Here is a 15,228-nt window from a genome sequence, read left to right on the forward strand (position 1 = left end):
TTCCCTCTGAGGAAACAGATTCATAGTTCTTGACATGTTTTTCCCCTACAAAATCCTTCTTTCTGAAGTTCAGTTGATGCTAGTGGCTTCCTCAATCCCAAACAATTGTGCAATAGCTGATTTGCCCTCAGGGGCAGTCTGTGCCAAAATGGATCAAACACAAGTCTTCAGCTCTGTCATTCAAGGGCCATATAGGGATTATGAGACCAGTTCTGTAGAAAGGCATTTAAAAGAAACAGTCTCCCTGGGGTTATTTAAAATAACAGTGGGTGAAGAACTGTTTGAGAAACCAAGAGGAAGTTGTGTAAAGTCTGCCTCTGCACATACAAATGAGCTTCACAGAGCCTGAATTATCTCTCCCATCTCTGCTGCAGGGCTGGGCTCCCACATCCAGCTGAGCACATCCAGATGACGAGAAGCAATTCTGAAAGTCTCTGGGCCCTGGAGATCCCTGATGCTTAACCTTGGAAGGTAAAAAACGCTCTTATCTCATACTCCTAAAGGGCAAAGAGCTCTTTTCATGATGTCAAAAGATGTGTTTGTGGAAGAAGGAAAGGATAGCAATGTCGGGGCCAAGGAGGAGAAGGAATCCTGTTTAGATCTGCTAAAGGAACAGCAAGGTYGTGCTTCTGTGGCAGGTGTAGAGGGTCGCTTGTGATCTGTTTGGGCAACATGTAATACAGAACTGCCCTGGTAACAGACTGCTTCCCTTGTCCCTGTTCACATGGGGTGTCTACCTGCAGATTCCAAGCTGAACTCTGATCTCAGATTAGGTTTCCTTATGGGGACACAGTAAGCTTGAGCTACAGCGTGTCTTCCAGGGGCCCTAGGCAAGAAACTCAGACTGCCTTTTCTTCTACATCCCATTCCCACTATTCCACAACCATCTCTATACAAGTGTTGTTTGGGGAAGGGTGACAGGATGCTGACATAAATGCCTCTCAGATGGTCTATTCCATCAGCTTATTTCTTAAATTTGACATGTGTAGAGTAGCAGCTAAGGAAATATAAATTCCTTCTGTTCCAGACACATGTCCYCACACACATACTGCTCTAGCTTTCTCAATATTGGACTTATTTTCTCAAACGCAGACAGCAGGACTGTTAAGTATGGCTGCTATGGTGTGCCAGAGTAGGAGGAAGACTCTGCAGACCAGCCCATGTCTCAATGTGCCTTGCCCTTTAGAAAGGGGATTTTAGATAGTACCTTTTTCAAGTTCAGAGTTAGTCAGGAGCTTTCCATCAGATTTGGGATAAGAGACTGAATTTATATAACAGTTGATTGCCAATCATTAAAAATCCGATTTGTTGTCATTATGAATTTGAAATTGTCTCATGGACATGGTCTCAGAGAGGTGAAAATGGATAAAGAGGTTCTGAGACAGATGTTCAGAAGCTCTGGAAGGTCTCCTCCTAGCTCTTCCAGTGGCTGCTTTCTCTAGCTTGCTAAGCCTCAAGGGACCCAGGATCTTAATTGTGTCATCTTCAGAAAGCAAAAGACACCCAGCACTAACACCTTTGAGCAATTGCAAAGGAAAAGAACCTGCAGACTTACGGAGGAAATATTCTGCTGTATCGGCTTCATAATCTGCATCCTCAGGGAAGTGATCGATTTGCTTACACAGACCTTTAAAATTCCCTATGGAACAAGAGAAAAAAGAACAAATGAGAACACCAAAAACCAACCCGGGGAAACAACTGCCCTCTGCTTCATTCTTCATGCCCTCCCTTCATTTTTCCCCGGCAGCACACACACTCACATATGGATGCCCATTAAATGTCCTGGTACTCTCCTCACATGCACAGGCATCTGCCTTTCTTTTGCACAGGAACATGGGAATTGTCATCTCGATCCAACCTGACATCCACCTAGTGCAGCACCACTTGTTCAATGGTGGACATCACCAAAGGCTTCTGCTGGAAGATATGACTTCTGAATCAGACAGGAGATTTGTGCCCACCTCTGAGAGAGGCTGGGATGAGAACAGTGGTTAGAGACTAGGTTAAGCTACAAAGCATCATGTTTAATATCATTTCTGTTAATATCTGCTGGAGTAACTTTAGATATTTGTATATTTATAGAAACACCCATTCTCCACTTGAATTTCACCTTGTGTGGCTTCAGTGAGTTCCAGCAGTGCTGTATGGTGRGTTGATTATGTTTCTGTGGGAAAATATTTGTTTTTCTCAGCTATCATTTTGCTACCTATTCATTTCTCTGGTGAGATATATTCCATTGTTCTGGTTTTATGAGAGAAATACAAAAGCTTCTAATCCACTTTCTCTGTACAACTGCTTGTTTTATACACCTTTATCAGGCCTCCTCTTGTGTCCTCTCAGATACTAAGTCTACGCAAAGCTTGGCAGAAGTGTGTGGATGCAGCTCTGCAGCAAAACACCCCTTGGCAGTGCGGGAGCAAAATCATCCATCGTGAGTGAGAGAAGCTCCTCTGGTAYGTCTGTTGCATCGGGTTGGTTTACATATCTTCTGCCTGTGTCTGCTTTGGTCTTGGGGTAGCATCTTTCACATATTCTATGACCAACAAAGCTTTCCCAGCAGGAAGCCAGAGAAATCTTTCCAGTCTCTCATCATCTTGGGTTTCTATCAGGCTCTTATTTCTGTCATTCATCTCTCTCTCTCCCTCTCCTTGAATCAGGAATACCCCTCTAAAGGGGTAATCAATGGGCCTCATCCAGACATCAGGGTCACTGGTTGACTAATATCTTGAGGTATCACAATGTTTATGCAGGCACAGGGGTGGTCATGTGGAAGGCAAYTTCCATATACCTCCTGGGAAATCTCCAACCTTTTTCTCCCACTGTTGCTTATATCCCTCTTGACTCTTGCATTGGCAGTCTGCTAACACAGAATCAACGGGCACAGTTTGGCTGGAAAGGAAGGATGCAAGGTCTTCATGAGGTGCGTGGCTGGACATGGTTATCCTGTGGATCCCCTAATTGGTGTTCAGTCACCAAAGTGGCTTTAGAGCAAGAGGTTATGGAAGAGAATCTCTCCTTCCGTGGATTTGTGCCTTTTCCATGACAGACCTGTCCCTGTCAGTCCCGGCCTGACTGAACCTTTTGGCAGGGGAGTTTACAGCCTGAGTCTGAAGAGGCAGAAGTGCTGTGGTAACCTGGAAGTCAGGCTGCCACCCTGGTCCTGGACCCTGCTGCCAGAGCAGCCTGACAAGCAGAATGTATGGWTCACAGGATCACCATAGCTGTAATTATTGACACCAGGAAGGGTTGGTCATGAGGAACCCTGAGTATATTTGGTCCCTGAGTAATATTTTAGAAGATTTATTCTGATGAATTCCATTGGTATTTTGGGACATCCAGGGGAAGAACTCAGTATAAAGCATTCCCCCATTTTTTTCTTGCAGCCAAGCTGTGCTGGAGCAAAATTTGGGATGCTTTTGGAGGCAACGTTGAGCACATGACTGTGGAACAAATATTGCTGATTTCCTCCAAACCAATACCCATGCTCTCTTCCTTCTGCATCCTGTCTGCCTGCATCAAATATTTCTGAGATAGTTATCATCTTTAACTAGTAGTTCAAAAGACTTCTAGGAAGAAGATAGACAACACAGCACATGGAAGTGTGTATGTGTATGTAAGAACTAAGTAAGAGGAAAAGGAGGTAGGAACAAAGTCTCTGTGTACCTCTGGAATGCTGTTCCCCCACTGAACCTGTGGGATATGAAAGGAAGTTATTAAACACCTCTTGCAATTCAAGAAGTGCCTGCTTCTCAGTCGCGGTTATTTTGCAAGGAAAACTTCGTAGCTGAGTATATTTCCTTGCCACAATCCCACTCTGCTACTTCTTGACTTAAATAGCTGTGAGGAAGGCTGATAAAACATGTAGGAGGCCTTTTTTCTTCCTTACCCTTGACTGCCTGGGGTTAGCTGCCCATGACTGACAGGCATCTCATCACCCTGTTCTTTCGGCTGTGGGTCAGTGCTGTACAGGCATTCTCTCTACTACATTCTCAGGCTTTGGAAGAGCAAGCTTCAGCCCACTGCAAGTGGAAAACTTATTTTTCCTGTGCAGATACACAGCAGCCTTTATAGCCTTTACCTCAGTGTTAAACAGCCTGCCCATCAGAGCCTGGTAGCTCAAGCTAGGCACACAAACACTGCTGCCTTCTGAGGCATCTCAGTGCAGCTATTCAGAAAGCCTCAAGCATCAGATTTCAGCTCTCTGGTCATCAGATTGAAGCCATCCCACTGAGCACTGAGTGCCCAGGTCCTTGCAGGATATGTTGGGGAAACAGGCAGAGCAAGGCACACAGAGCACAACCAGAGATGCCTGGATGAAATTAGGCAGGAAGGGAAGAGACGCTGTATTTGGCCATGTGGAGAAGGAAAGCCCCTTTCTCTGTACCATGTTTACCTGCTTTCTCTCTTTCCCTCTGCTCCATTGCTTGCTATATTTTAGCCCGATTAATCCCCATGAGAAGAATCAAGATACTTGGGAAAAAGGCTGTTTTGTGCAGGGTGTTTTTTATGTGGACTTGTGGGAGATGGATAGCTTGGGATTCAGATGTTTAGACAAGGTGAAGCGACAATGCCAGGAACTGAAACAGCATGTTTTCTTTGAAAATCTGCCTCTGGTGCTCAGTTTCCAAAGGCCTCCATGATCTGGCTCAGATGGGTCCTTGTCCATTGGGCTAACTAGCCCTGACTTGGCTGAAGTGCTACAACCTTGAGGAGGTGCCCTTCCCTGCAGACTGACACTGCGCCACGCTGATTCAGCCCTGCTGGTGTTCATGAAGGGAGGCGGCCAGTGTTGATCCCACCTTAGTCACTGCTTCATCTGTACTCCGTGTAGGACACCAAGACTCTGGATATCGCCTATTAAATTGTTCTACCACTCTCTCCCCCAATGCCTCCTGGCTCATCTGGGTGATGTAGAAAGGATGAAGCATTTAGGTCATTARCCTGCTAACTGGGAACATAAGAGAAAAAGTTTCAATTTCTGCTCTGCCACAGACATGCTATTAAAATCACTTCTTATCTCCGTGCCTTAGAGTCCCACTCTGCAAAACGGGGTTAACAGCACTGCTCTGCCTTATGATGTACAGGGATGTTTTTTAAAGAGGACGTGGTATCAGTGCACTAATATCAGGGACTGTACAAATGCACAGAATAGGTGAGTGATGGATGGCAATGGTTCAGAAAACAGCTCAGTGTGGGGAAAGCCTAGATGTCACTTCTTGCTCCAAGGTCACTCGACAACCCTCTCATGGACATCTGTGGCCTGCTGAGATGGTTCAAAAGCCTCCCTGGCACCTGTGCTGGTGAAAGTCCCTCAGCCACACATGGGGAGGGGGATGGAACAGCTCAGCAGCATTTACAAGGACAAATAAAGCAGCCTTTTCTGATTACACACGTGCAGTTTGCAGAGCCAGCGAGGGAAGAGACATTTGCCACACACTGCAGCTACTCCTACTACTCCTAAAAGCCTGAGGAAGAGGAAATTCTTATTTGGAAGGACATGTAGGGCTTTGAGACCTGGTTAAAGGGATAAGAGCAATGTCTCTTCTGTATTCATGTTCCTTTGTCCTTCCCATTCTTGACTTGAGCCATTTTATGCAGCGATCTCCAAATGGGCAGGTGTTGATTTCTCAAGCTTCCCATGTGAGCCTCTTCAGAAATCTTCAGCACTTCCACCTTCTCCCCCTTCCTCCAGGTCCCAGTGCAGTTCAGATTGTCCGCTCACCCTGTTTCTCATGCTCATCCACCAGATCTTCCTCTTATTTCTCAGTCGCATTTATCACAGCCACTTCACTCTCCCTGACAAGTCTGTTTAGGGATCCTTTGCATGGACTGCTTTTAGACATGCAGGCTGCAGAATCTGTCTTGACACAGGACAGAGACGTTGGAGAGGGCCATAAAAATACTCCTAGCTCCAGTCCCGCATTGCCTCCCTTTCTCCCCTTGCCTTTAACACTAAGAAACAGTCACAGAACAGCTTCTAAACCCCCTGGGGATTCTTGTGAGTCCATGGATGAGATCCCCATAAGTTGCTTGTTGCCTGCCAAAGCTTTGGAAAATACCATCCTGAGGACTGGCACAAGAGGCATCTCACWATGCCTGGTCCAGGACAGAGGTTGTTCATCTGGGACATCAAGAGCAGAGACAGCACAGTAGGCTGTAACCTGCCAGACAGCCAAGGGGGTCTGAGTGTCTAAGATATATGAAAATCAATGCGAACTGGGTGTTCAGCCCTTAAAGAGTCCTCCTCCGATGTGGCCAGGTCATCATTTGGGTACACGCTGTCTATCCAGGACAGCTGGCAGCAGTCGGCTCTGCAGCAGTGAGAGTCAGACTGAGTTGCCCCTGATGAGAATCTGGCTCAGTATTGTTGGTGATATGGTTTATTTTTGTATTGCTTTGTGCAGCCCCGTCTTTTTTAGAAGTCTTGCTTGCCTGCAGAGTGCAATCCATCAGATAATAGTAAGTTCCAAAGAATAAAAAGCTACTCCCTTCCTGCAAAGTAGGAACACTTTTAAATGGTCAGGACTGTACATCTGAAAACAGGGAGCCAGAGGTAGAGGAAAAGATGTCCAAAAGGAAAGAAGCAGACAAAGAGGGCAGAGAACAGAAAGACCTGTTTTCCCAGAATGATTTGTGATATTTCCATTTATGGAAAAAAGCAATCCACTGAGAGCTCTCCTTTAGTCTCACTCTCTAATTTAGCAGAGGTTTTGGCATGATCATTTCTAGAGAAATAAATGAAAGTGGATGGATATAGCTGTTGACTCTAAAAGCTCAGAAGGCAAGTCTGATATTGGCCAAGGATTCGGTATCTTTTTCTGCCACACATTTCCTGCATGATTTTAGGCAAGTCACTTAAACCCCTTCTTTTTCCACTGCAAATGGCTGTGGTGTATTATCCTTGCCTCAGGAAATACAGAATCATCACAGAGTGGAGGTTGTCAGGGACCTCTGAGTCTTGATAAGTAGCTCTTGTTCAATCCCCCTGCTCAACAGGATCAGATGTAGCATCTTGCCCAGGACCATGCTGAGTTGAGTTTTGATTACCTCTAAGAGTAGAAATTCCATAACTTAACTGGGCAACCTCTTCCAGTGTGCAAGCAATGTAGTAGTAAAAAAGTTCTCTCTTATGTTCAGACAGGATTTCTTGTGCTTAATTTTTTACCCATTGCTAATCATGCTGTCACTGAGCACCACTGAGGGGATTCTGTTTACATCTTTGTACCTAAAGATATTTATAATATCCTAGAATATTTATATTAACCTCAGCATATTTGTTTTAGCCTAGGATATTTGACATAGCTTCAGGGTATTATATTAAAAATATAATAGTGTTCAGTCATATTTTGGGTCAGATAAGTCTCTTTATCTTCTGTTTCAAATGAAAAGTGCTCTTTGATGTGACATCCCCAATAAGCACAAAACTGTTAATGTCAATGATTTCCCAAAATTGCACTTGGGATTCCTGGTTTAGTAGTAATTTTGATTGGAGGTAAAACTATTATTTGCTATTTACCCATGAAAAAATGGTGAAGAATGAAGTGTGAATGGTGGGTAAATAGTGGTCTGACATGGACATGAACACTTCTTCCTGCCCCAGGTCCCCGTTTCAGAGCTGGTCCATTCAGTACCAGGTAATGAAGTGAGGCTTAGAAATTCAGGATTCTACTATCTGGGCTTGGAAAAAAAAYCAGAGATCTGCTGTAAACTGTTCGTATTTCATACTTATTCATGGTTTTCCATGTGTGGAGGTTTGCYAACACTCTCAAAAAGTGATATGAGTGATACCAAGTGTCTCTGGTTTTGAGTATTCGACTTGAGATGACTTCAAGAGGAAGGAATGAAGTTTCATAAGCTGCCAAGCAAAGCACGGGGCCTTTCAAAGGCATTATGAGTCTGCTCCACCCTTCCAAGAACAAACATCCTAGTGACCTGGGGGGAATTGGTGCAGGCAAGGTATACAGCAACAGGGTACAGAGGCAACTCTCACAGGCTTTTATTCACCCATGATGACATGCCCTGAAGAAAGGCTGGCTTTCCAAAAGTGCTCATTGTATCTCCAGGAGAATCTTTTCACCTTAAGAAAATGAGCACACGTATTTTTCACATGCCTCAGTACACATTTAAAGGCTGAGGTTACAGGCTGCAGGGCTTCACCAGTAAACATGGCTCCCATGCTACAGGGGACAGTTGTTTTKGTGCATCAGCACATGCTATTCTAGCAGCTCTGACCCAGCACAGTGAYAGGGGTTGCTGTGCTAGTGACAGTGCTTTCTAACTCAAATGGGTAATTTTGAGATCAAAGTGTCCACAGCTTTTCTCCTCAGGGTCAGATGAGCTTTTTACTATAAGGTGAAGCTCATTGAGGTGGCAAACAGGATCTTCAAGGATTAAACTGCARCAATAGCGCAGATCCCGTGGTGACAAGGGACCATCATAAATCTCATCGCATTCCGATCCAAATGTGATGCCCATTCTTTGATGCAGCCTTCCTCAACACATGCAGCAGTGCATATGTTAACAACAAACAAAACCCTAGCAAAATAACCAGTATGCTGCATATGTAATTCTYTCCCTGGGGAAAGGATAAAAGAACAAACCACATACGACTGATATTAAGCCCCATCACTTAATGTGCCACTGGAAATCATTCAAATATTGTGGTGAAGAATACAGCAAAAGAGCTGATGCAAAATGGTAATTGATCTTATAGTTATTAAAGAATATTCTCCTTTTTCTACAGGGCAGAACCATTCTACTAGCTCTCCTTACCTTATTATTAATAAATACGTTCACTAAAGCTGTTGCTAAGAATCAGATAATAAAGGGGCTTTACTGCAGTAAAAATGGTACAAACACTGCCTTGCAGACCAGCCCTGCCACAATGAGTGAGGAAAGAGATAACAATGACAAAAGCTACAGCAGTAAAATGCCTTAGAGTATCAATTTGAGGAAGGTGAATCCAGTTAGAGGATGTTTAAATAAATGAAAAAAAAAAAAGAAATACTGGCATAGATGGGTGAGGAAGAAAAGGTTGGGAGTAGTACCAGGTTGGTAAGGGAGGAAAAGGTTGGGAGTAGAAAAGTATGGGGTAGTAGTAGGGAGAAGACAATGAGGTAGAGGAGGAGAGACCGAGTGGCCACTGAGCAGCAGGTAGAGAAGTCCTGTGCAAACCCATACCAGCTTCCTATTTTGGCTTTTTCACCCTTTATTGATTGACTTCTCTCTGCAGTCCTTCCTGACAGTCACTCAGCACAGGAGAGGAGGCTAATGATAAAAGATGCAGCCGGGGGTATCGGCTTTAGTTTGCCCCATATAGCTTTGGAAGCGCTGGAGTGAGGAACAGAGCCCCAGCCTTGCCCCGCTGCACGCGGTGGTCGCCCTGCAGCGCTCTGCCTGCCTGGCTCTGCAGCTGCGGCTGCTAATGGGAACCGTGCTGCATTACAGCTGGACCCTTTGCGTGCTGTCAGCCTCGAATTGCTTTGCATCTTCCCTCAGAGGAGGCGGTCTCCTTTCCTTCCTATCCTGCTCTGTAATGATGCTGCGTGCTGATAAGTAGCTAATATACTCTGCCTCAGAACTGGCTGTAGTTATTCTGTGTACGTGGGTGGAGTTGCAATGGTAGCAAAACCTATTATTAAGAATATATGAAGATTTCCATTTATAAACACCCTCTTTTACAAGGGCTGTAACTTTCAAAAATATCCTCACTGTTGCTTGGAATTTCCTGTGGTTTGTCACAGAAAAGAGAAAGAGATTGGCTGGGAAAATTGTGCAAAAGCTCTTAAATGCATTTTGGTGCAAAGACAAATCCAGCACGTTTGAGCTTTACAAACTGAAACATTGCGGGTGGCTGGTTTTCAGGGACTGCTAGACATCTGTCCAAGTTACAAATTAAAAACCTCAACACAGGAATAATAAAAATCATTCAAAAATCTCTTTTGCATACATCCAGAAGAACATTTTCCCTTGATGAACAAATGCCTTTGTTTTCCAGACTTTACCAGAATCAAACCTGAGCAAAATTCTTTTTGAGAACATACTACTAAAACACTACAAAATGTACCAAACTACAAAATATAGTAGGCTCATCTAAATATCCATAACTTTGCTGCTCTTAATGCTGCTGTCTTGGATTTCCAAGCTGCAGTGGGATTTTAGAATTGAAAATTCTTTTACATACACATATATAACAAATATATATCATGATTTTATACACAAACACACACACATATATAAATACATAGATGAAATAGTTTATTTTTCCCTACTGATATTTTTACTGTGTGATACAATGGAAGTGTAGAGCATTGACTGTATCTCTGACTCCTCAGCAGGGAGGTGAGCAACTATTTCTGTAGTTGTTGGATTGTCAGATATATGTGGAAAAAAGCATGAACTTTCAGGCATGCGAGCCCAGTTGCAGACTTTCAAGGTACATCAGTTGAGCTGGTAAAAGCTATTGCTTTTGCCTTGCAAGCAGAGGCAGAATTGACCTTTAAATGAACTGGAACCAAAAAAGGCATTGAGAAGAGGGTTCATAGATAGCTGTACTCAAATGACGTAGCATGATGTTGGATTTTAAGCTCCAGGAGCACAAGGTAAGAGCTGGAGCTGCTCGGTTGGTGGATGGAATAATGAAGGCAGAAGATGATCAGGGCATGGAGAGAAGCCTTGGCAAAACAGAAAGGGCAAGTGAAAGAAATCAAGATATTACAGAGGGAGAAAAAAAAATCCTGGCAAATTGTAGCAAGAACATTTGTGTGTGTGTGGAAAACGAGACAAATGTGACACTACAACTGCGAGCTTAGTGACAGGAAGGGTGATGCAATTATCTGCGGTGAGAGAAAATGATGTGTATAAGGTGTGGGAGGAGAGGAGCTGCTTCATAGCTACCACAGGCAATCCCAATCTGTGACTGTGCATCCAGATGTCAGAGGGAGATACTGATGTAAGCCTGGAGGGAAAGGGGTTGATGGGCTGAGGAGAGTATTTAAGATGTGGATTTTTTTTTCTTTTTTCTTTTTTTTTTCTCCAGTCATGACAACAATATTGTAACTAGGACAGGTTTTGCATATAGGGTTATAACATCAAACTCTCAGAAATGAGAGCGGGTAAACAACATCCCCCTTGGATGAAGGCATAGGGATTTTGCAATTTCAAATTTGAACTCAAGGGCCCAGAGAAAGTCTTTGTCCCAAGGAATTTAAAATTCAGCTCATCCTGTTGGCCTGAGTTTTATCCTCACATATAGCTCTGCGGCTGATCATATGTGTACAACAGGGGACATCCTGCACAGCAGGCAAAGTTTTGAGTGAGTGGTAAGATTATAACTTTAGGGGAGATTGGAGGTGATTGTGAACAGCCATGGACTTGCCAGGTAAGAAGATAAGGAAAAACACCACTTCAAACAGTCTGAAATGTGACTTACACAGCCTGGTACTCAGCCAGGGACTCCAGTAAGAGCTTGGGCTTGGTAATTCCTAAATTCCAGTTCTTGAAACTCACAATTGTTCACAAAAATTTTTGAATGCTATATCCTTAGTAATTTGAAATTACAAAGAAGGAGAAAAGATGGTTAAGAACCTTCAAACCCAAACTAAATTTCTCTGTGATATACACTGCTGGATCTATGGGGAGAAGCTGTCCTCAAATAAACTAGTGTAAATATAGCATGGGTCTGAACTGCTTCTTTGTAATGACAGGCCAGAATCAAGACAGGAATCAGGCTCACAGCTGGTAATTAGCTCATAAAGTACGTGGTGTGCTTTAGGGTCCTTCAGGATGTGAAGTGCTGTATAAAAGTTATTATTAGTTGTTAATAATAAAAATACCCMAGAACCCCAGGGAAATAATGCTAAGAATGGAGCAAGTCAATGACAGAGACATCTTTCAATCTTCTTCTTAGCCACTTAACTCTCCTCCCCCTTCCCTCCCAGGCTCAGACAGATGGAAAGACGAGAGAGATTACAACCATGGGTGTTGAGCAGTTTGGTGGCACAGTCAATATGACTCACGTGTTCTCCAACATGGCATTGTCTACCTGCAGTAGAAATTGCCAAACTGGTAACAAAATTAGCAGCCACTAATGGGAATATTTGGGAACAGCAGGGTACTGGAATTCCCATTTTGCTTTCTATGGGAAAACTGGGCCCCTGTTCTGGTGGACCCTGGGCCCTTTAACTTCACAGTCCTGTAGRTAAGGATGAAATTGGTAGCCACCACCTGGTTTCTTTAACAATCTCTGGGTGAGGATGAGGGGACCAACTGCAGTCACAAAAAGTGGGGTGAGTGGCCTCACCATCAATGCAGAACTGATCTTGGTACTCTGGCACAGAACATCTGAGTGTGAAATTTATTTTAGGCCAGGAAAGAGAACAAGAGAAGGACTGAGTTTTCTATAGCACTTTTTATACCCCAGGGACCCCAAAGCCCTTCATGCAACACTGAGAAAGATCCCCCGGTGCGGTGACTCTGCAGAGAAGCATGGCAGCCATTACGTGCTCATTGATCTTTCACACACATGCCCTCAGAGAGCAGCGGCAGCTTTACCCAGACAGGGAATACTGTTTATCCCTTATTCCATCCGAAAATGTACTGGGATTTTTGCTCTCCCTTCAGGCAGCACATCAGAGATGGCCAGGAGGGAACTTGGTTTAGGATTTCCTTGGCAGAAAGCCCTGCTGACTGCAATGCTGAGGACAAATGCAGCTCATAGGGTTGAGCTGTGAAGCACGGAGCCCTGCGCTCACATAGCTTTTCTGCTCTGTGCCTTTTAAGCCTTGATCACCTACAAGCAAAAAAAATGAAGCATGCAAGTAAAAGGTCAGGATTTTCTTTAATTCTAGAATTCTCTGTAGTAGCCATTGTGTCTCGTCCTGTGGCCTTGGTGGTGCGGGAGAACCTGAGGCCACAGCAGCTCCTGAGCCAAGCTAGGGTTGCCTGTTGTGAATGACAATATGGGATGAGGGGAACCATGAGTGTGCCCAACACCTTTAGGATATCCCCTCTTCGTGAATTCACGTCTGAGCTAGGCTTCTCCCAGTCAAGATCTCCCAAATGCTCCTGCAGTAATGTAGGATTACAAACTGCAGGGTGCAAGTGAGGTAGAAGAGTGGAGAACCCAGCTGATGCATAGCAAATCCGTTCTTACTAATATTCAGGAAGAAAGCCACTGGTCTCTCTGTCTTTCTCACATGCCGGGGGGTTTTCTATCCGGGCAGTGTTCCCATGATGAGGACAGTCTCCATTGAAGCCCCCTTCCTAATCAAACAGAATACCAAATCCAAGCATGTTTTAATATTGTGTTCTTATATTTCCCAACTATGGCATAATTCTGGAACTGAAGGATCACAGGGGTTACATTTATAGGTCCCCAACCACTTGAGTCTCGAATTTCCCTGAGGTTATTCCACTGTCATCACTGACTGGCCAAATGTCCGGAGTAATGATTTTGCTGGATCTCCAAAAGTCCTAGGAAACCTGTGCCCTCTTTGCTAAAAGGGCTGGGATGCAGCTTTTACTTTGGTACACACACAAAAACCTATCATACTTATTTTTGGCATTGGTCATCAGAGTTTAGAAAGTGTTGGTAAACAATGTTCATATCTCAGGGGGCCAAACAAGGTAGTTGGCCTGTGTGAATTAGATCAAACTGTGTTAGCACAGTTATGCTGCAGCTCTCAGTATCTCCCAAAGAGCTGCTGCTGTTCCAGCTTGCTGCTTTACTCATAATCCACCTCAAACATTGGGTTTTAGAGTAGATATTGCAGAGATTTAATTTTAGGTCCTTTTTATGCAGCTGAGTAAAATCAAATGCCAAGCCTTGTGAGTAGTGTTAGCTTTTAGAGGCTGCTATTACAACATTAATAATTTTATTATTGTTATTTCTGCTAAGTTGCAGGTACCCCTGGTGCTTTATAAGGAAACAAAATTACTTGGCCCTCTCCTAAAGTGCTTATAACAAAAGTTAGGCTTAAGCACAGCACTGGGCTTATTTAACAAGCAAACAGTACCGGCAGGGTGTTTGGAGGAGGGAGGTTTATAGCAATGCAGGATCATGAGACATTTGCAGTTGTATACGTGTGCGTATCCTGTTAGCTTACACTAGGTTTTAAAGAGGAAAACATGGAGGGGAACAAATAATATCTTAGACTTAGAGATAGTGCCTGCAAGAAAGGTGAGCAGAGGTCCATGAGGGAAAGCTGATTCAGAAAGGAGAATTTGAAGGAGAGACTGTGAAGGAGGAGCATGAAATTACCTGTTGAACAGCTAGCAAAGGCATATGGGGGAGCAGGTACTATTTGTTTAGTCATAAAAATCTTAAAATTCTTTTGAAGCTTGATCGTAAAACCTGCTACTGCATCAATATTTTTTCATCCATTGAGCACGCTAGTTTATTACAGAAGAGTCTGAAGGTTTGAGCTACATACTAAGGCTAATCTCTGAAGCATTTTCTGCCACTTGACACATAACATTACTCTTGCGTCATGGGGAGGAGGCTACTCATACTCATAATAGGATGAAGTTTACTCACAGTACTAGACCAGGGAATATTATTTCTAACAAGATCTGGCCCAGTTATCCTCAGTTAGAAACATAGAGGCTTTTACCAGGCTTTGAATCATGTCTAAACAGTTYAATCAGACATCTTGTTTAGCTGAGATATGCCCGTTAGAACTTCTTATGCAAAACCCTTCACATATGCCATACATAGACAAGATAGGTCTCAAATCTGAAATTTCCTTACTTTGAAGTCTATAACTGAAAGTTTGGTTCAGATGCTGGACTATTAAAGACTGTCAATATCTAAATACTTGCAGTTTTGCCTTATTTTCCTTGAAAAAGGTATCAGCTATCAACTGGAATCATTGATCTGAAATTCCATCCCTTTTTTCAATTTCTAATTTACTGCTTCATTTAAGGCAGTCTATGAAGCAACAGAACCCTAAAATGCTGTGCTATACCTTAGATCTTGACCTCATTATCTTATCATCACACTGGAGTTGCCAGCCAGGAAATGTGCCAAGATCAAAGAAGAGCAGCATTTCAGTCTCACTTTGTGTTTCTCTTTCTATGAGTAAATCCTTTTTTTTCCCCCCAACACTACTCCCACTTCCTAAATCTTTTATCCCAAACAGCTGGTCAGTTTTTCAATGAAGATTTCTCTGAGTCAGAGAGATCAATCTGATTTCCTAAATCCCAGGTGAATAAGACAAATACCTGCAG

General features: G+C 43.5%; 1 protein-coding gene across 4 annotated transcripts in view; it reads right to left on the reverse strand.

Moving 5' to 3' along the window:
• The window catches only part of CACNG2 (calcium voltage-gated channel auxiliary subunit gamma 2), a 55,218-nt gene that overhangs the window by 5,152 nt on the left and 34,838 nt on the right, over positions 1-15,228 (reverse strand). For all 4 annotated transcript variants that reach the window (XM_026052283.1, XM_026052282.1, XM_026052281.1 and 1 more), the window contains one exon: positions 1,556-1,639. In XM_026052283.1, coding sequence (XP_025908068.1) covers positions 1,556-1,639 — 84 coding nt within the window. The remainder of the gene's footprint in view (positions 1-1,555; positions 1,640-15,228) is intronic.

This window comes from Nothoprocta perdicaria, unplaced genomic scaffold (genome assembly GCF_003342845.1).
Source record: "Nothoprocta perdicaria isolate Ctin4 unplaced genomic scaffold, notPer1 scaffold_86, whole genome shotgun sequence".
NCBI lineage: Eukaryota > Metazoa > Chordata > Aves > Tinamiformes > Tinamidae > Nothoprocta > Nothoprocta perdicaria.